The 22,761-nt window shown below is 40.5% G+C and overlaps 1 protein-coding gene across 1 annotated transcript in view; it reads left to right on the forward strand.

The window, feature by feature from the left end:
• Nucleotides 1-22,761, forward strand: part of pappa2 (pappalysin 2) — a 59,321-nt gene that overhangs the window by 28,148 nt on the left and 8,412 nt on the right. The window contains exons 9-21 of the mRNA XM_036966716.2: nucleotides 2,584-2,712; nucleotides 5,423-5,508; nucleotides 9,619-9,815; nucleotides 10,611-10,730; nucleotides 11,050-11,185; nucleotides 11,508-11,682; nucleotides 11,888-12,059; nucleotides 12,752-12,929; nucleotides 15,661-15,874; nucleotides 16,648-16,819; nucleotides 16,924-17,056; nucleotides 17,559-17,668; nucleotides 19,015-19,086. Of these exons, the coding sequence (XP_036822611.2) occupies nucleotides 2,584-2,712; nucleotides 5,423-5,508; nucleotides 9,619-9,815; nucleotides 10,611-10,730; nucleotides 11,050-11,185; nucleotides 11,508-11,682; nucleotides 11,888-12,059; nucleotides 12,752-12,929; nucleotides 15,661-15,874; nucleotides 16,648-16,819; nucleotides 16,924-17,056; nucleotides 17,559-17,668; nucleotides 19,015-19,086 (1,894 nt within the window). The remainder of the gene's footprint in view (nucleotides 1-2,583; nucleotides 2,713-5,422; nucleotides 5,509-9,618; nucleotides 9,816-10,610; nucleotides 10,731-11,049; nucleotides 11,186-11,507; nucleotides 11,683-11,887; nucleotides 12,060-12,751; nucleotides 12,930-15,660; nucleotides 15,875-16,647; nucleotides 16,820-16,923; nucleotides 17,057-17,558; nucleotides 17,669-19,014; nucleotides 19,087-22,761) is intronic.

Genomic DNA, 22,761 nt, shown 5'->3' on the forward strand with positions numbered 1-22,761 from the left:
ATGATCTCTGCATGTGTGGTTCCCATGGAGGAGGTGGTGTGATGGTGCTTTGCTGACACTGTCAGTGATTTATTTAGATTTCAAGGCACACTTAACCAGCATGGCTACCACAGCATTCTGCAGCGATACGCCATCCCATCTGGTTTGCTCTTGGTGGGACTATAATTTGTTTTTCAACAAGACAATGACCCAAAACACACCTCCAGGCTGTGTAAGGGCTATTTGACCAAGAAGGAGAGTGATGGAGTGCTGCATCAGATGACCTGGCCTCCACAATCACCCAATTGAGATGGTTTGGGATGAGTTTGACTGCATAGTAAAGGAAAAGCAGCCAACAAGTGCTCAGCATATGTGTGAACTCCTTCAAGATGGTTGGAAAAGCATTCCGGGTTAAGCTGGTTGAGAGAATGCCAAGCGTGTGCAAAGCTTTCATCAAGGCAAAGGGTGGCTACTTTGAAGAATCTCAAATATTACATTTATTTAGATTTGTTTCACACTTTTTTGGTTACTACACGATTCAATATGTGTTATTTTATAGTTTTGATGTAGTCACTATTATTCTACGATGTAAAAATAGTAAAAATAACAACAACAAAAAACTTGAATGAGTAGGTGTGTCCAAACTACTGTACTGTATGTAGGCGCACACTCTGGAATTCAGCAACTACTAATAACTACTAATACTTTGACCTTAGTCTGGAAATTTCTCCTGTGTGGACACAGATGTATTGTTTTGAGGTCATGTACCACTGCTCCAAGAAGTGGACCTAAGAATACACACACACACGCAAAAAAAATCACGATCAAAGTATAATGTATGTCACTTACAAAGACCATACGTAATCGTCTGTAGTCCCAGAAACTGAGATTTGTGTCATTAACAAGTATTTCGGTGTGGCACCGTTTTCGCAACACAGAACCAAATGTATTCAACATTCCTTTTAGCACTAGCTACTGATACAAACCAACATCAAGGGCGTTATTTAATGAAACGTTTTCAGGGGATTCCGGCGTACGTCAAACCATTTTAATCTCATGCAGTGAGAAAAGGTGTTCAATTGATTATCTGCATCCAGTTTTGCATTACACATAACATAAGTAAGCCCCCTAAACATTAAGATATTTCCCATCTCACATATTTTTTTGAAAATTCTGTTCCAGCTTACTTTTATTCATTAGAGTCAGCTTGTATTTGGTATTAGTATCATACACATTTTTTTGTGGATGATTTTGTAATTTTCCACTACCACTTTCTGGGATATTGTTGCTTTTCAAGCACTTGCAGGAGTAGGTGGATGTGCTTAAGAGGTCACATTGAGGAATACATTTGGTTTCATCTCTAAAAGTTCCACAAGTGGCTTTAAGTGCAAAAAGATGTAAAAACCAAGGAGAATTAAGTTATGTGGAGGGAAGAGGAGGGCAGAGAGGTTGTGTTTGGGGGAAGGCAGTCGCTGGAATATAAACCAAATTTGACCAGCAAAAACAGTAAACACCTGTGGCTCTTTGGAGCTGTTGCTCAGCCATTTCCTCTCACTGAAGGCTCTGTACTGTATGCTCATCATGGTTAGTATATGATAAGGGAGAGGCCTGTCATTTGGAGGAAGAGGTAAAGAGAGAGAAGTGGAGTGCATTGCAGGAGAGAAATGAAAGAATGGCTAAGAATTGTGACTGTGAGTCTACACTGCCACCAAGAGGTATAGCTGGCAAAACAAGATGGTTTTGCACTTGATATCCTAATCCTTAAATATGTGACTCTCGTTTTTGGTCTATTAGGAGTAAAAAATGTGTGAATATGTGTGAAATAGGTGTAGGATAAAGTGATGTTGTTAATCCATGGACAATAATGTATTATTTTCTCCTGACCCTCATAGCCTAGTTTCTGCTAACTAGTGGTTCATAAACATTTGACTTGTACATTAATAACTGATTGTATCATTCCCAAAACTACCCTAAGTCTAAGCCCTTAAATAAAAAACACACTGGCTCCTCCAGTGGTATGCTAGATAGAGCGGGCTCTTAGAGTTGATCCATAATTAATAAGGGTAATTTCTGGCGGGAGGAAATCAGACACGTCTGAGAGAGTAGAGGATGTGCATTTTTGTAGGCATTCTTTACAGCTGGCCGGAGACAATGGTAATCTAGGAGGGCTGCCGGGAAATCAAAGGTAGGCTCTTTTTATAGTTTGGAGCTGACTAAAACAGGTCAATAGCTCTGGGACAGGAGGTATGATATCACTGTACCCACCGTACCTCCTGTTTAGGTTTAAGGTCACTGCTTCCTACAGCAAGCTTAGATGACTAGGTGACTCTGCACACAGATACACAAGAACAAACAAGTTTCTTATTGTGTATCTATGTGCACTGTTGTTTCCATACAACCTTGCTGTTCAAAATGGTTATTTGACAATAATGGCGATCGGTTTAGTTTAGTCATTTTGTATCTCTATGCAACAATTCCACCTGGAAATAATCTGAAATGTCAATTATGTCTTAAAATTCTAAAGGAATAGAATTCCATGAGACAAAAATGCAGTTAGAAAGCTGTTTATACATGGATGCTGCATGTTTTGATGTGTTCATACAGTGATATTGAAAAGGACATGGAGTACCAGTACAGAATTCAGGTGGAAGCAGACGGTCTTCTCAGTGAGCTCTCCCCACCTCTCCTCTACACTCATGGAGCTGCCTACTGCGGTGACGGACTTCTCCAGGGGTCAGTCAGTTTACACAGTATTCACATCCCAGATGAAGTGCCTTGAGAGTGTATTCACACTCTTTGACTTATTCCACATTTTGTTGTGTTACAGCCTGAATTTAAAATGGATTAAATTGTTTGTTTTTCTCACCCATCGACACACAATACCCCATAATGACAAAGTGAAAACATGTATTTAGACAGTTTTGCAAATTTATTGAAAATGAGGTTTACGTCACAATTGTAACTTGGCCACTCAGGAATATTCTTCTTGGTAAGCAACTCCAGTGTAGATTTGACGTTGTGTTTTCGGGTTATTGTCCTGCTGAAAAGTTAATTCATCTCCTAGTGTCTGGTGGGAAGCACACTAAATCTGGTTTTCCTCTAGGATTTTGCCTGTTCTTAGCTCCATTCAGTTTCTGTTTTATCCTTGAAAACTCCACGGCCGTTAATTAACGATTACAAGCATACACATAACATGATGGAGCCACCACTATGCTTGAAAATATGGAGAGTGGTGTTCAGTAATGTGTTGTATTGGATTTTCCCAAACGTAACACTTTGTATTCAGGAGAAAAGTGAATTGCTTTCCCATATTTTTTGCAGTATTACTTTAGTGCCCTTTTGCAAGCAAGATGCACGCTTTGAGATATTTGTATTCTGTGCAGGCTTCCTTTCATTCACTCTGTCAATTAGGTTAGTATTGTGGAGTAAATACAATGTGGGGGTCCATCCTCAGTTTTCTCCTATCACAGCCATTACACTCTGTAACTGTTTTAAAGTCACCAATGGCCTCATGGTGAAATCCCTGAGCGTTTTCCTTCCTCTCCTGCAATTGAATTAGCTTGTATTTTTGTAGTGACTGGGTGTATTGATACACCATCCAACGTGTAATTAATAACTTCCCGATGCTCAAAGAGATATTCAATGTCTGCTTTTATTTTTATTTTTACCCATCTCCCAATAGGTGCCCTTCTTTGTGAAACATTGGAAAATCTCCCTGGTCTTTGTGGTTACATCTGTGTTTGAAATGCACTGCTCGACTGAGAGACCTTACAGATAATTAATTGTATGTGTGGGGTACAGAGATGTCATTCAAAAATAATTTGAATCAGTCATTCAAAAATCATGTTAAACTCTATTATTGCACACAGAGTCCATGCAACTTTTTTATTTTTTTTTATTTTTTATTTTATTTTATATTTTTTTTTACCTTTATTTAACCAGGCAAGTCAGTTAAGAACAAATTCTTATTTTCAATGACGGCCTGGGAACAGTGGGTTAACTGCCTGTTCAGGGGCAGAACGACAGATTTGTACCTTGTCAGCTCGGGGGTTTGAACTCACAACCTTCCGGTTACTAGTCCAACGCTCTAACCACTAGGCTACCCTGCCGCCCCATAAATTTGACTTTTTGACTTGTTAAGCACGTTTTTACTCCTGAATTTATTTAGGCTTGCCAAAACAAAGGTGTTGAATACTTATTGACTCAAGACATATCAGCTTTTCATAAAAAAACTGTAAAAATGAAAACAAAAAACAATTCCACTTTGGCATTACGGGGTACTGTGTGTAGGCCAGTAATACAAAAAAATCTACATTTCATCCATTTTAAATTCAGGCTGTAACACAGCAAAATGTCGGAAAAGTCAAGAGGTCTGAATACTTTCTGAAGGCACTGTATGTTCTTTTCTCTCTCATCCATTGTTGACCACACCAACAGTAGAAGGAAAATGGCCATAATATTATGCATTCATTAATACTACTAATTGATACACAGCAATGTTGTAATCATGGTAAACAAGTCCACCTTCATTACTCTGGACAGTTTCAAATACAAATACAATTGTCTATATCAAAGGAGGATTTTAAATGAACATTTTACAATGGATGGATTCAAATACAAGGCATAAAGCTTAAGTTACAAAGCATTAACAAGCTTTAGAAAGCATACTTCTGAGCCTATCTTAGAAGACAAAGCATGAACAAAGAGATGCCTATTAAGCCAGAGGCTTAGAAGCCCAGGAAGCCTGGATACAGGATGAGAGAGAACAAAGGCATGTAATAAAATGTATAACACCCGAAGGTGTAACCTTTCAACCCAAAACCAACCACCATTGACCAATCAAATGATACCAAGTTTACAGAGTAAGGCCCAATCTCCACAGGGTGTCACAGAAATTAAAGGCTTGTGTCGGGTATGAGACCAACGTAAATAAGACAGAATTCCTGGGAAGACAATAAAACCTTCTTGCATGGAGTAATTCAGAGGTCACCCTGTACAAGTTACCACATATATAATACATCCATATAGATAGCATCAGTTATCCTCAGTAAACAACTTTCAGATAGAAATCAAACATGGATACTATCGTATTTTTCTATCATATTCAATAGTCAGTCCTCTGAATTCTGTAATAGACAGATACATTTTGGCCACTCAGAGGGCGAAGGGCTGACTAGTCCTTGGGCATTGTTCTTTGTGCACTCCTTGTGTTACTGAACCACTTGCCATGCAACTCCTGGTAACAGAGAACATATAAATTAGGGCAGTGCCTACAGTACATTATCAAGTGTGCAAGTGAAGCCAAACTACAGTATACTCATATAGGTCATACTTATTGGTCTCTCTCAGTGGAGAATGTAGTGAAATCAAAGGATATGTGTGTTTGTAATGAAAATGTATAGACTATGGAGATGACTGATCCTTGCTGTCCCTGTGTCTGTAGGACAGAGGACTGTGATGATGGCAATCTTTTGGATGGTGATGGCTGCTCTAAGAAGTGCCACATGGAGTCAGGCTTCAACTGCAATGGTGAGTGAAGAACAGACAAGAGCACTCTCCTAATCCTGGTCTCAGTCTACAGTCTGTGGAATGACCACAACAGAAACACACCTAGACCAGGGGTGTATTCATTACAGTACGTCTTGCAACAGAGACAGGGCACAACTTAACAAAACAAACTAAGTAAGTAACTAAGTAAAGATTAATCACTTATCCCACACATTACTTGTTTTACATTTGATTTTTGAGCCTTGTATAAACATCAAACACAACATTACATCAATATACACTATACACATCAATATACACATCGATGTTAACATCAATACACAAAAAGCAAAACACAAACATCTTCATTAGCTCCATGCGCTAACTCCATGCACTGATTTCATATCACAAATACTGTCATTTGTACTTTTAATACTTTTAGCAAAAAAAATGTAGCATTAATTTACAATTTGTAGAAACTATGAGAATAGGTTCAGAACTTTGGTGAAACATCACAGCACAGTTGAAAAATATATGTCAAATAGAACAACGCTGGATGTTGTTCAGAGATAGATGGGAGGGGTTGAGTGGAGCTGAATGGTGGGACTAAAAGATGTATGTAGGTTCAGAACTTTTGTGAAACAGTACAGTTAAAAATATATGGCAAATAGAAACCAAAACTGGATGGTCTTCAAGCGATATCATAACCTCCATCGATAAGAGACATTACTGTGCAGCCGTATTCATCGACCTGGCTAAGGGTTTCGACTCTGTCAACCACAACACCTTGGTTTCTCAAATGATTGCCTCGCTTGGTTCACCAACTACTTATCCGATAGAGTTCAGTATGTCAAATCGGAGGGCATGTTGTCCGGACCTCTGGCAGTCTCTATGGAGGTGCCACAGGGTTCAATTCTCAGGCAGACTCTCTTTTCTGTATACATCAATGATGTCGCTCTCGTTGCTGGTGATTCTTTGATCCACCTCTACGCAGACGACACCATTCTGTATACCTCTGGCCCTTCTTTGGACACTGTGTTAACTAACCTCCAGATGAGCTTCAATGCCATACAACTCTCCTTCCGTGGCCTCCAACTGCTCTTAAATGCAAGTAAAACTAAATGCATGCTCTTCAACCGTTCACTGCCCGCACCTGCCCGCCCGTCCAGCATCACTACTCTGGACGGTTCTGACTTAGAATATATGGACAACTACAAATACCTAGGTGTCTGGTTAGACTGTAAACTCTTCTTCCAGACTCACATTAAACATCTCTAATCCAAAATTAAATCTAGAATTGGCTTCCTATTCGCAACAAAGCATCCCTCACCCATGCTGCCAAACAAACCCTCGTAAAACTGAACATCCTACCGATCCTCGACTTCGGCGATATAATTTACAAAATAGCCTCCAACACTCTACTCAACAAATTGGATGCAGTCTATCACAGGGCCATCCGTTTTGTCACCAAAGCCCCATACACTACCCAGCATTGTGACCTGTACGCTCTCGTTGGTTGGCCCTCGCTTCATACTCGTCGCCAAACCCACTGGCTACAGGTCATCTACAAGTCTCTGCTCGGTAAAGCCCCGCCTTATCTCAGCTCACTGGTCACCATAGCAGCACCCACTCGTAGCACGCGCTCCAGCAGGTATATTTCACTGGTCACCCCCAAAGCCAATTCCGGCAGGGTAGCCTAGTGGTTAGAGTGTTGCACTAGTAACTGTAAGGTTGCAAGTTCAAAACACAAGCTGACAAGGAACAAATCTGTCGTTCTGCCCCCGAACAGGCAGTTAACCCACTGTTCCTAGGCCGTCATTGAAAATAAGAATTTGTTCTTAACTGACTTGCCTAGTTAAATAAAGGTAAGAAAAAAAAATCAGAGGCAGGTGTCGTTAGTTGTCTCTGATTGAGAATCATACTTAGGTAGCCTGGGTTTCACTTTTGGTTGGTGGGTGTTTGTTTTCCGTGTCAGTGTTTGTCACCACACAGGACTGTTTCGTTTATGCACATTATTTTTGTTTTGTTCGATTGTTCAGTTGTTTTGATAATAAATCATTATGAACACTTACCACGTTGCGTTTTGGTCCGATCCCTGCTACACCTCCTCAGACGAAGAGGAGGAAATCCGTTACATATAAGCTGCAAGCAGAAGCCTAACTGTTGTTGTCTATTAGTTTACTCCAATTAGGGGAGGGGTGGTAGGGTTAGGGGAAAATAATAAAACAAGATATAATATATATATATATATATATATATATATATATATATTTTTTTTTTTTTTTTTTTTTTTTTCTCAAAAAATATATATTGAGGATTGGAAATAATGCAGACAATTACATTGATGGAAGCTACAATCTATCTGCAACATTAAAGCTGATCTACCACTTTAAAACGGGTTAATTAAATAAACAAAATACTGTCATTTGTAGTCATTCTGCGCTTAACCATCTCAATTTATCCAAAATATCCATTATCCATACATTAATCGAATATAATTATAAAGTTTACTACAGCTAGCTTGTTTTGATTTCCACAACAAAACAATGCTGTCAAGCTGACACTGCCTTGTCTCTGGTATTCATTCAGAGACTTGGCATGCTAAAAGTAGAAATTGCACAGTTACAACAGCAAATGTCAACCTCATAGTTGTGGTGTTGCCTATAATTTTATCCACCATGCTGGGGGATTGTTTTGTACACTTCCTTTATCCTCATGCTCTTAGTTAAAGAAACGTGTTTTCTTCATAGAAAATGTGTCATTTGACACACAATATAAATCACAAGGAAGTAGGCCTAACGGTTACAGAGTAACTAAGATAATTCAATGGATTTACATTATTTATTCTCACATACTGTATTTTAGCAAGTTGTCAAAGTAAGTGAAGGGACACATTTTGAGAATGTCCAAAATGGCAGCCTATTCCCTTCATAGTGCACTACTTTTGACCAGAGTAGAGTAGAGTAGAGTATTACTTTAAATCCCAACTTGGGAAATTGTTTCATCACCTCAAGCATCATCAATGATTTGGGGGACAAGACAAGGATACATTCTTATACACATAATAATAGATACAAACATTAAGCAGTGGATGATAAAGTGAATAGGGTGCCATTTGGGATGCGTGTTTTGGGAATCTATTACTTAGCTAGTACGTCAACACCCCCTCAGTTTTGTCAGGGGAGAAATAATGAATCTATTCCATGAAGGTTCAGAGATGCCGTGACTGAAAGTGTTATATTTTCTTTGGGAATAAAAGGCATGACTAGCAGGAAAAGAACTTTGGCAAAAAAACAGATTATAAATTGCAATTTATAAAATGGAATCATTGCACCATTCAAGATAGTGCCTCATTCTCACTCAGTCATGCACATATTTGCTTCCATGTTTGGGTATTCTGATGCTTGACAAGTTAACTCCTACAACACAAGACTGGATCATGATGTCAATGTATCTGAAGCATGAACATCAACTTGCATTATCCTGAAAGTGATATTGCTTTGACAAACAACTGAAGTAAAAACACATTTATCATTGTCACAGGGGTTGTTGTCTTTTGTACTGTAAATTATGGTCAGTGCACAATATCCAAACAACCTGCTATGATGATAATATGGTTTGATTCCATATTGTCTAGACTGTTTATTTTTGAGACATAGTTCCTTGGATTATTTATTCCAATTCAACACCTTGTCAGTGACTAAACTCTCCTACCCATGCAGCTGTATGTAACTAACAGACTAAACTCTCCTACCCATGCAGCTGTATGTAACTAACAGACTAAACTCTCCTACCCATGCAGCTGTATGTAACTAACAGGGCCAAATCCAGCCTCTGGTGTTAAAGTTCACACAGTTCACACATTATATATTATGTTTGGTGTATTACATAGTGCTTTGCTGTTTTATTCTCTGTTTGAACCATTGTCACACCTCTTTATTGAACCACATCTTTCCGGGAATGTTTTCTGATGACAACATCTACTTATTGTAATACAATGCAATCCCCCCAGCAGACTGTTCCTTTGGTCTGAGTCCTGTTTGACCAGCGCCCTCTGAGTCCTGTTTAAAAATTAGTGCACTATGAAGGGAATAGGTTGCCATTTGGGACAGAAGCTTGTTCACCACATATCTTTCCCATTGTTTCCCCTAGGTGAACCCAGCCTGTGCTACGTCTTTGAGGGTGATGGTATGTGTGAGGAGTTTGAGAGGGGCTCCAGCATACAGGACTGTGGTTACTTCACCCCTCATGGGTACAGTGACCAGTGGGCCTCCACTGCAGCAGCCTCCCATCAGGACCAAAGCAGCTGCCCTGCCCTGGCAGCCACCGGAGAGCCCTCGCTTACCAAGGTAGCAGTGCTTTCCTCTGCCCTGTCCCCCACCTCCTGGATACAGATGTTATCTTTCTGTAAATGTGACAGTACTGTGTTTTGAATGTTTGGTAACACTTGATTTGGATAGTCCCAAGTAGATGGTTTGTAGATGGTTTGTAGATGTCCAATAACTGTCTCTATATATATATATATATTATTTTATTTTACCCCATTTTTCGCCTCAATTTCGTGATATCCAATTGTGATCCAGTTACAATCTTGTCTCATCACTGCAACTCCGCAATGGGCTCAGGAGGCGAAGATCGAGTCATGCATCCTCCGAAACATGACCCACCAAGTCGCGTTTCTTAACACTGCTCGCCTAACCCGGAAGCCAGCTGCACCATTGTGTCGGAAGAAATATCGACGACGAGTCAGCTTGCAGGTGCCCGACCCACCACAAGGAGTCGCTAGAGTGTGATGAGCCAAGTAAATCCCCCCCGGCCAAATCCTCCCCTAACCCGGACAACGCCGGGCCAATTTTGCGCCGCCCTATGAGACTCCCCGGTGTCAACAACATTTCAACTAACTGTCCACTAGCCCTATCCCTAACCCTAACCCTTATCCTAACTTTAAACTTAACCCTTACCCTAGCCCCAACCCTAACCTTTACCCTTATTCTAAACCTAACCGTAACCGTAACCTTAGCAAGCATTTGCTTATGAACAGATAGTTTGTTGATAGTATAACCATCTGTATATCATGGGACTATCCAAATAAAGTGTGACCGAAGGTTTTCAATAATTACTGTATGATTCCCCTTGTATTAAAGCTGTGCAAGCCCCAGTACCTGGAGATGAATGAGAAGCTGTCACATGACATATGGGTTCCATGCACGGCCCAGTCGTACACTCAGACCTACTACGATGAGGAAGATACAGTATGGCTAAAGGTTGAGTACTCCAGTCCAACACAGAGGATACTTGGGGCACCTTTTTCCCTTTATAGTGCACTACTTTTGACAAACTTTTGACAAACTATTTATAACCTTCTCTAAAGTAATGTTCCAAAGGTCATTTGTTATGTTTCACGGCACATCTTTGTACTTTCTCACAATTTGTCATGCCACGTTTGTCACAGTATTGTCCTGTTGTCATACTTTCATTACCATGCAATCCAATTACCATTGAAGTGGGGGACATTCAGGAACCGATTATTGAACAGTTGAACTCATTTGGTTGTTGTCATAATAACTCTAATTGTTTGCCCAGGTGGGATTTACGCAACCTGGAGTCGCCGCGTCTGTCATCATCTATCTGGCTTCGGACGGAGCCTGGCCTGGAGAGCAGTGCAGGAAAACAGTCACCGTCCAACTGTGTGATACTGGTGGCAGAAACCACTCCCTGGGTATGAACTTCAACTACCGGTCCTCAAAGGATGACTGACTGTTTGAATTAACGTTCAAAGATGCCTCAAGATGTCTTCACATATGCAGTATGTAGGGTTAGGGTTATGGCTGGTTACAGTGATGAACATATGATGTTTGAAAAGTGTACTGAGTAAGCATCCATGTGATATTCCTGTCTGGGGCTCTATCTCAATTCCTCGCATCCCATCTCCTTGGCTCCTTCTCAACTGTAGTTGAGGACAAGGTTGTTCAATATGTTTTCAGAAGAAGATGAAGAATTGAGGAATGATTCATTGAAAAAGGGACTGTGTCTGTCCTCAGGTTCCTTTGAGCTGTCGTGTCAGCAGAATCCTCTAGTGGTGAACGTGACACACAACCTGAGTCAACCCTTCTTCCTGACCACCGCTGTCATCCTCAACTTCTCCTCGCCCTTCGTTGCCGTGACGGGAGTTGCTCTGCGCACGTCATGTCACTTCAGCGCATTTGCCCTCACTGGGTGCGCTGAGGGTGGGGTCTCATAGGGCTTCCACATGCACACACACACACACACACGCACACACACACACACACACACACACACACACACTATGCTATGTGATACCATATCTGTTGAGGATTCAAATAATCAACATTACTCAGCTCATACTTTTCTCTCTGTGTTTCTTCTCTCCCCCTGTGTGTGTGTGATCGTGATGGCCCAGCTGTTCACGGCGGCCATGCCAGATGGACACATGCAGTCCTCCTCAGTTGGAGCATGCCTCTGTCACCTGCAGCCCCGAGACAGAGAGGACTGAGACCTCTCACTGCACTGTCCACTGTCATCCAGGTTTCATCCTCGCTGTGCTCAGTGGCAAGGGTAATCCACCCTTTCAGGTAAGGACAACTCTAGGATTCGACTAGGGTCTTACCACATCAGGTACGCACAACACTAGGATTAGACTAGGGTCTTACCCCATCAGGTAAACACAACACTAGGATTAGACTAGGGTCTTACCCCATCAGGTACGCACAACACTAGGATTAGACTAGGGTTTTACCCCATCAGGTACGCACAACACTAGGATTAGACTAGGGTTTTACCCCTCCAGGTACGCACAACACTAGGATTAGACTAGGGTCTTACCCCATCAGGTACGCACAACACTAGGATTAGACTAGGGTCTTACCCCATCAGGTACGCACAACACTAGGATTAGACTAGGGTCTTACCCCATCAGGTAAACACAACACTAGGATTAAACTAGGGTCTTACCCCATCTGGTAAGAACAACCCTAAAACTTCCAGAAATCACTCTATTTTTAAGAAACTGTGCATTAAAGAAATCATATATAAAATGTATATTATAAGACCCCTCCACTTCATCCCCCTACACATCAACATTGAATTTGAGAGCATTTGAAAGTAACATGAAATAGTACTAGCCTTAAATGACTGTCGAAATATAGATCGTAGAGGAACTATTACAAGTAGCAGCAGTAGTATACAGTATATTTGTATTACTGTAGTAGCATGCCATATCCCATCATGTCTGTGTAATGGTAATGTATTAATCTTCCATTGAAAGCAAGAAACGGAGCTTCAGTGTCTAAATGGAGCATGGGACCATGTTGTGAGCTGTCAGCTAATTGACTGTGGGCCCCCTGACCAGTCTCACATCTACTTCGCTGTCTTCAGCTGCCCCTGGGGAACAACATTTGGCAAGCAGTGCTCTTTCACCTGCAACCCCCCCGCCATGCTTCAGGGTATGTATGGTCAACGGTAAAGTTATAATGATACAAATTTACATGCAAATTCTGTTTTAATAACAGTTTATAGGTTCAGATAATTATAGGTCCATTTATTATTTTAAAGAAGTGGGAAGTTGACATTCATTCACTCATTTACACAACATGAATGGCACATTCTAACATTTTCTCACAGAAATTAACTTGACCATGAGGCTGTCATTGCTGTTTTATTTTTTACCTGAGGGGGTCTCAATCTATCTAAACCTTAAATGGTTCTTTGGCTTTCCCCATCGGAGAACAATAACCCTTTTCAATGTCGAGTTCAATGTAGCACTCTTTCCACAGAGGGTTCTACATGGAACCCAAAAGGTTGTACCCAAAACCAAAAAGGGTTCTACCTATAACCAAAAAGGGTGCTGCTATGGGGACAGCCGAGAACCCTTTTGGAACCCTTTTTCGCACGAGTGTATTACCTCATGTTGTACACAGAGTGGCTTGGAGTCTAGCCTGATGTGGCATCATGGCGTAGGAGTTGTGAGGTTGTTGTGAGGCGAGGCTGTTCAGCCGGCCCTGGGACTGAACTGAACAGCTTGGCAGTTGGTCTTGGTCCACGTCCAGTGGACGGAGGCCCTAGGCTTTGTGTAAATAGGAAAGTAGCATGCAGCCATAGCTGGTTGATGACAGGTGGGGATAGGAAATAAGGCAAACAAGAGAGGGTTTCTATCTCTGGACTCGCCAGCAGGGCCGAGTGGGACTCATGCTGGCAAGAACATTCTGGCTTAGTGCCTGCCTGCCATTTCATTTACCTCAGGGCCCCTGGCTTCTAGCTTCTACTACAGGGTTTTATCCCTGTCTTCTAGCTTCTACTACATGGTTTTATCCCTGTCTTCTAGGTTCTACTACAGGGTTTTACTCCTGTCTTCTAGGTTCTACTACAGGGTTTTACCCCTGTCTTCTAGGTTCTACAACAGGGTTTTACCCCTGTCTTCTAGGTTCTAATACAGGGTTTTACCCCTGTCTTCTAGGTTCTACAACAGGGTTTTACTCCTGTCTTCTAGGTTCTACTACCGGGGGGCCACCCCTGTGTTCTAGGTTCTACAACAGGGTTTTACTCTTGTCTTCTAGGTTCTACTACAGGGTTTTACCCCTGTCTTCTAGGTTCTACAACAGGGTTTTACTCCTGTCTTCTAGGTTCTACTACAGGGTTTTACCCCTGTCTTCTAGGTTCTACAACAGGGTTTTACCCCTGTCTTCTAGGTTCTACAACAGGGTTTTACTTCTGTCTTCTAGGTTCTACTACCGGGGGGCCACCCCTGTCTTCTAGGTTCTACTACAGGATTTTACTCCTGGCTTCTAGGTTCTACAACAGGGTTTTACTCCTGTCTTCTAGGTTCTACTATAGGGTTTTATTCCTGGCTTCTAGGTTCTACAACAGGGTTTTACTCCTGGCATCTAGGTTCTATTACAGGGTTTACCCCTGTCTTCTAGGTTCTACAACAGGGTTTTACTCCTGGCGTCTAGGTTCTACTACAGGGTTTTACTCCTGGCTTCTAGGTTCTACATGGCAACTCCCAAAAGATGTACACTTAGTATACCAAACACTAGGAACACCTTCCTAGTATTGAGTCTTGATACACACAGGAAACTGTTGAGCATGAAAAACTCAGCAGCGTTGCAGTTCTTGACACAAACCGGTGTGCTTGGCATACCCCGTTCAAAGACACTTAAATATTTTGTCTTGCCCATGCACCCTCTGAATGGCAAACATACACAATCCATGTCCTTCTTTAACCGGTCTCCTCCCCTTCATCTACACTGATTGTAGTGGATTTAACAATTGACATTCAATAAGGGATCATAGCTTTCACCTAAATTCACCTGATCAGTCTGTCATGGAAAGAGTAGGTGTTCTTCATGTTTTGTATACTCAGTGTATACCACAACCTAGCTTGTTATTGACAGTACTTTGTTAAACTGTGGTCAATCAGTGAGCCCTTTCTGAATTGTTTGATGGATTACCGATACTGACCCAACATGTTGATCCTAATTCGTATTTACCCATTGACATGCATTACTAAATATGGTGTAGGATTAGAATTTTAGCTAGTTTGCTACAGCAGGACATAATCCTGCAGCAACAGGAAATGTGGATTATAATTAATGGAAATGTTTGTAGGGGGTGATACATTTTTCATAAGGGAAAATCAAGTGTGAAATTTCAAAGTAGAAATGATAAAATTCAGAAGCCTTTTAAACCTCAAATACACTACAAGTTTTACATTTCCTACACTGCAGGAACGTTATCTTGCTAAAGGTAGGTCAAATTAAGATCCCACATCTGTATTGGATTTTGTTAATGATTGCAACACCAGAGCAGAGCTTAAATACCTTATAAAACTTTAAACCATGTCAAAGATTCATTACATTTTATAGACCAATAAAATGAACACAACTTTTAGAGTATTATGATGACATATACATACCAACAGAACCTTGTGTGGGGGGCCTTGGATAATTGAGCATTATGCACCGGCAGGTATGGACACATACGGTACATTAGATCATATTGACATCACTAATAGTCCACAAACTCACCTTCCCTCCTAGCAATTGAACAAAGGGACTGATTCCAGATGTCAGATTCATTAAGAGTTTAAATAACGAACCTCAACTCATCATTATCATTAAATTATATACAATTCTGTGTGAGGTTTGAATTGATTGTGTGCCTTTATTTGTTTTGCAGGGGACAGTGATAGGTTGGTGTGCCTAGATGATGGTCTATGGTCCTTCCCTGAAGCCTACTGTAAGATTGAGTGCCCAGAGCCTCCTACAGTACCTAACGCCAAGCTCCTAGTACCCCAGTGCAATGGTACAGGACATGATGTGGGTACCGTATGCCGTTACAAATGTAACCCAGGTTACTATGTTACTGCCAGCCTAAACACAAAGTCAAGAAAGTGAGTAATGTGTTATGTATCACTTTTCTTTTGCTCCATAAACATGTTAGAGAACAGTGTTAATAGCTTATATTTTATGTAGCACCGAACAATGAATGCATCCCATATTTCCCCCACGGATCCTGAGTTTAAATAGCACAATTCATACATTTAAATGTATTTTTAGATCCATCAGCCTTGCATACCTGTGTACGGTTTCTAAGCATAGCAACATAAACCTCCAATAAATTCCATACCAATGGTTAATTGCCTCATTATTGTTTTCCAGTTGAATTAATTGGGTAACTTCACCTCATTATCGATGTAATTCACGTGTTTCTAATGAGATAGTTTCCCATTAGTAAACCGCTGGTGCGAGTTTATTTCCGCCCTTTGTTGGAGTCAGCATTATCCCTTGACTATTGGGCAATGTTGGCTGTCAAAGACAATGTTCTTGAATCTAGCTGGACCTTCTAAGACTGCTCAGCATGTTCTACAGGACTAACTGCATGTACAAACTAATATGAGAACATAATTTTTGCACCTGGACTTCTTTATGAGTTTTTCAACTCACTTTTAAGATATGTGAAAATCTTAAGCACCTTATTAATGCAACGTGTTAAAAGCTAAAAGCACTATAAAAATGGTTTTAAATTATCTTGTTTATTATTACTTTTGAGATGTTTTAAATTCAATTTGAAATAACAGAATTTTGTGTGTGTGTGTGTGTCTGTGTGTGTGTGTGTGCGTGCGTGCGTATGTGTCTGTCTGCATGTGTGTTGTGTGTGTGTTAGGAGGAGGTTTCTGAAGGTGGAGTGTGTAGAGGGGGGCCAGTGGGAGGAGGGGGGCTGTGAACCCGTTCCCTGTCCATCTCTGCCTGCTGTCTTTGAGGGCATGTACACCTGCACCAATGGCAGGCACTACAACAGCCTCTGTACCCTCCTGTGTCCCCACGCCTCAGAAAACGTAAACAAAAGATGCAATCTAGGTCCACTTTCTGAGCTTGAACATCATCCCATCCCATTAATAAAGTACTATCTTATTCATTCAGTTTTTATCTCTCCTGACAGCACACGATTCGCTGCACTAAAGATGGCAGGTGGACAGAGGAGTTCACCATGTGTACAAGGTTAGCTGGAGCCTGCACACCTCCGCCTGATGTCAATCAGGTTCAGTTTGCCTGTGACGAGAGTTTCAATGTTGGTAAGTCTCCTTCTCAACTTCTCCAGCTTGAGGACACTCCTCATTACACTTACAGTAGTACTTTAATGTAGTAATGCACAGCAGTGTTTTGTACTGTAGTAATCATAGACTGTCAGTATTATATTAAAGACATAATGCATTGCATCCATTCTATTGGTATTTGTTTGGTCATGAAGCTTCTACGATGTAACAGAACGTGTTTTAACATCTCATCATTATGTAATACCATACCTTAAAAATATATATGTATACATGTATATTTTTACCCAAGTGTTCTTAATTGTTTAGATATTATGAATTGTGGAGCGTTCTGTAGCATCCCAGAAGGCATTGGAAAATATAACATAGCCATAGCAGGTAGCAGGTGGTAAAACACTTTGCAAGCCGAACTGCCAAGCTGTTGAACCACAGATGACTAGTCTCAACTTTTTTTATTTGCACATGAATAAATTCAACAGATGCAAATCAGCGTAGAAGGAAAGCTTACTTTGTGTCACTGCAGGTGCAGTTTGCTACCCAACATGCAGTGCAGCCCTGCATGACCCAGTGGTTTTAGCCAATGGCACCACTGCAGACAACGTCAAGCACTGGATGCTGCCAGGCAGGGTTCAGGTAAGGTGTTTGACTGATGCAAACGTTGTGATGCTTTGTTATTTACTGAATGTTATTAGCATTGGCTGATATCCCCCTTGTGTATCCTTAGAGCTTCACAAACAGGTCTGAGGCTTGCTCAAATGATTCATTTGAATGAGTAAATGACTAAAACATGTGGTTATCTATACTTCAAATTGAGCTTTTCCTGCAAAAAAGCTACATTTGCAGCTTATTTTAGCCAGTGTATTAATATTATTCAATATAAAGAACCAATTGCAAGCTTCCTGCTTCTTCCCTGCTAAGTTAGGGCACTGGTAGCCTTACTGTGAACTCTGTAATGATCAAATGTTTATTGTGATTTCTGCAAGATTGACATACAGATGGCAAGTTATGATGGTATAAAGAATCGGATGGACCAAAAAAAGTGATATGTGACATCAGGGGTTATACTATTATAAATAGGCGCCTTTCATCAAGAATCTCTGGAACACGCAATCATCATGGCGGAATGTCTAGGAATTTCAATGATGTGTCAGAGTGAAATATACTGTTGTTTTCTTAAGAAGGGCAACCTGCCCAATATCATCTCAAAGGATCGCTTTGACATGAACGCTAGGGTAAACAGCCCTATCATTTGACCCTGTATTGCCCTCAAACTCAACTCTGGACCTCGAAGCTGTTCTGCTGCATTTTTTCATTGTTCTAAATCAGGGACTGATTTAGACCTGGGACACCAGGTGTGTACAATTAATTATCAGGTAGAACAGAAAACCAGCAGGCTCCGGACCTCACAGGGTAAGAGTTGAGTACCCCTGCTCTATTGGGTGGCCCTTCACCGAGCCAGCAGACCTAACTGCCTTCCAAATAGTTTGGAACTGATTTTGATAACTTGAGCTGTATTACTGGCACGTCATCTTGATCCAAGGCATTATGACTGTATCCCTTAACCAGACAACTTTTGGGACACAAAGGAGTATCCTGTTACTCCTATAGTCTTTGTCAGTCAATCAATATGATTAGTACGCTGTCGTTCCAATTAAGGTAGAAAGAAAATGCCACAGACCATTATGAGAACTCAAGATGACAGTGCCTTTTTGGCTAGATCACTTCATAACACCAAATATGGCCTTGTTGACTAAATGTTTTTGGTTTGGTGGGAGGTAGTGTAAAGTTGGAGCTGGATTTAAAGTTAGAGATCTTTATCAAGTGTAGTCATTGACATTTTGTATCACCAAAAAGAAAGTCCTGTGCACAGACATACCATTTCCTGTAAGCCTAGTTTAACTGAAACCGGTTTAGATCTATAGAGCTTGATGTTGATACTGATGACTAATTACAACGTCTCAATCAATGTTACATTACAGGACATCGTCTGCACAGGAATGATGAGATGGCATCCTGACCCCAAACTCATACAATGTATCCAGTCATGTGAGGTGAGTGTTATATCATAGGCAAAATTGACACCAGGGATGGGGGGACATGTGCCCCCCCCCCCTAATAATTTCTGTAACTTATTATGGGCGCTACCGTCCCACCTGGCCAACATCCGGTGAAATTGCAGAATTATAAATATTTAACTTTCATAAAATCACAAGTGTAATACATCAAAATTAAGTTTAACTTCTTGTTAATCCAGCCGCTGTGTCAGATTTCAAAAGGGCTTTACGGCGAAAGCACACCATGCGATTATCTGAGGACAGCACCCCGCATACAAAAGCATGAAAAACATATTTCAACCAGGCAGGTGCGCCACGAAAGTCAGAAATAGCGATTTAATAAATGCCTTACCTTTGATCTTCTTCTGTTGGCACTCCAAAAGGTCCCAGATACATCACAAATGGTCCTTTTGTTCGATAATGTCCTTCTTTATATCCATAAAAACTCAGTTTAGCTGGCGCGCTTCAGTCCATAATCCACCTAGTTTCCCTCCATCAAAATGCATACAAAATGAATTCCAAATGTTACTAATAAACTTTTACAAACAAGTCAAACAACGTTTATAATCAAACGTTAGATACCCTAATACGTAAATAAACGATAACATTTAAGACGGAGAATCGTTATCGTCTTTACCGGAGAAAAATACCAAAGAACGCGCTCTCTTCCACGCGCTTGTAGACACTACATCCAAAATGGGAGCTACCTAGAAAAACTACAATGTCTGTCTCATTTTTCCAAAAACCAGCATGAAACTCTTTCTAAAGACTGTTGACATCTTGTGGAAGCCCTAGGAACTGCAACCTGGGAGGATTTCGCCTTATAATAAAAGTGACAGCCATTGAAAACAGTGGTATGCTGAACATTTGTTTTTTTGGGATGGTTTGTCCTCGGGGTTTTGCCTGCCAAGTCAGTTCTGTTAATACTCACAGACATAATTTTAACAGTTTTATAAACTTTTGAGTATTTTCTATCCAAATCTACCAGTTATTTACATATTCTATATGCATAGCTTCTGGGCCTGAGTAACAGGCAGTTTACTTTGGGCACGCTTTTCATCCGAACGTGAAAATATTGCCCCCTACCCAAGAGAGGTTAAAATAAACAAATAAAATGTTTTGGTTGAGGTACCCCAGCCAGAACATGTCAGATAGTATATAGCACATCATAATCAATGGCAAAATGTGTAGAATTGCAGGATATTTGCTTTAACAATCAACTTTGGGCATGAACAACGGTCCAACTCCGTTTGATGGTTCATCGATGTGTCTTTCTGGTCATGCACGCCGTGACCGATGTAGCTAGTTCATCAGCTAAGCTAGCCACTTGTAGCTAGCCAGTAACTCCTCCAGTATGTGTTGATGTCATTTTGGATGGAAGCTGTAGAGATAGGTAAGAAATGGCACTCCTGTAGCCAAATATCTTGTCAATATTATAAAAAAATTTAAGCATTAAATGACCTGTTATTATAGTGCATTGATCACTTATACAGTTAAAAGCTGTTATTTTTGCCCAAAGTTGACTTGTAAATTAACTGTCCAGTGTTTCCAGATTTCTATTAAATATATATAATTAATTACATTATGAGTGAAATAGTTTTCCTTCCAATTTTTTTTAAATAAGTATGTTAAAAAGCAGCTTTTCTGTGATGGATTGGTGTGGGCGTACCCCAACAACAGAATGGTGTGGGCGTATACCTGTCATTAAAAATATTAATGCGAGTAGACCGCTCATCTGTTATCAGGAAATAGCAAGCATTTGAAAAAACGGTCTGTTTGAGATACAAGTTTGAGTTGTTTTTTTTAAAGTGTTTTTTTTCCCCCTCAGATTTATGCGTTGGCCACAAATACAAGTATAGGATGAGTCAACAACATTATTTGGGTATGAGTTAATAGAATTTTTACTTTTAAAATTGACATTTTCACTTGACACTTACTTTAAAACCCCACCATTTTCTCTCTTCCTCATTACAAAATGTGTAGAGTAGCTAGAAATTAGCGTTAAAATGGCTAAATGTATTACAAACCTGCAAATCTTTTATTTAAATTGTTTTGGGGGATTGGGGGGCCTTCCACTTATCCTTCCACTTGTACTGTGTTTTCAAACCCATCCATATACCCCACAAAATACCCCTCAAGAGAGGCATAATAAGTCAGGTCAAACTGTGTAGAATTGCAGGAAATGTATTTTAAAATGTCAACAACAACATAAATACACCCAGGCTTCCCGTCTGCAATTTTGCAGTATTATACTGTACCAACATGATTAAAGATGAGACATGTCAAATCAAATCACATTTATTTATATAGCCCAGTTGATATCTCAAAGTGCTGAGATAGAAACCCAGCCTAAAACCCCAAACAGCAAGCAATGCAGGTGTAGAAGCACGGTGGCTAGGAAAAACTCACTAGAAAGGCCCAAAACCTAGGAAGAAACCTAGAGAGGAACCAGGCTATTAGGGATGGTCAGTCCTCTTCTGGCTGTGCCGGGTGGAGATTATAACAGAACATGGCCAATATGTTCAAATGTTCATAAATGACCAGCATGGTCAAATAATAATAGTCACAGTAGTTGTCGAGGGTGCAACAAGTCAGCACCTCAGAAGTAAATGTCAGTTGGCTTTTCATAGCCGATCATTGAGAGTATCTCTACCGCTCCTGCTGTCTCTAGAGAGTTGAAAACAGCAGGTCTGGGACAGGTAGCACATGTAATATATTTTGCCAATCTATGCTGCTCTGTTCTATCGCTACAGTCTGTTTTATCTCTCTATTGTGTTAGTCTTCAAAATGGAGACCCGAGCAATACATGCTTTGAAAAAGTATTTTCTTACCTGATCATAATCATCCCTAACATCAAAACAATGGTGTTTTCTTTAAAGTAGCCTAAGCTTGAACAGACTTGCTCTACATTTATTGCAGAAAAAGGATTACATGTTTTACTTTAAAAAGTAAATAAAACCGAAACCATAGACCCTTCATTTTATCATACTGTACATACTCCTACCTCAACCAAGAATATTACCACCAAGACCCATATTCAATTAATTGCAGATAAAGCAAACAACAGTGTGGGTCCACTGAGAATGTTTATGCCGTATTCTAAGTTAAGGTGTGGTTTTACGTCAAAATCCATTGTCCACGAGAGGAACAGCCTGTGGGTTTAAACATGGTTAACTCATCAGATTTACATTTAGATTTGGATTTACAATTTGGTCACTTAGCAGACACTTATCCAGAGTGACTTACAGAATGAATTCAACTAAGGTAGGTAAGACAAGCACATATCACAGTCATTGAAAGTAAAAACAGTAAATCAACCTTAGTGCAGTTCCTTCACCTACAGGGGAATGAAATGGGCCTCAAGTGTGCACCAACTATGGCACGGTTCACTGCAAACTATGAACGTCTCTCGCTCTACCTTGTTAAGGCTTTATTTGTTGAAATACTGATCACTGGCGACAAAGCGTCATTTCTGAGGCTGACGGTGTTCCATTTCTCTTTCATCGTTTCCTTAGATTTGGTCTATTTTCAGGGATCAAATTCAAAGGCAGGCTTATTTTGAAATATTTGCCCATTAATTTATTAGCTGTCATAGTACTCTATTATTATCCAGAACCTTTTTATTCAGAATCCACCAGACTTTAGTGTAAACTGGAACTATCTATGGAACAC

Source organism: Oncorhynchus mykiss, chromosome 28 (genome assembly GCF_057628025.1).
Source record: "Oncorhynchus mykiss isolate SJ-2025 chromosome 28, ASM5762802v1, whole genome shotgun sequence".
Classification (NCBI taxonomy): Eukaryota; Metazoa; Chordata; class Actinopteri; order Salmoniformes; family Salmonidae; genus Oncorhynchus; species Oncorhynchus mykiss.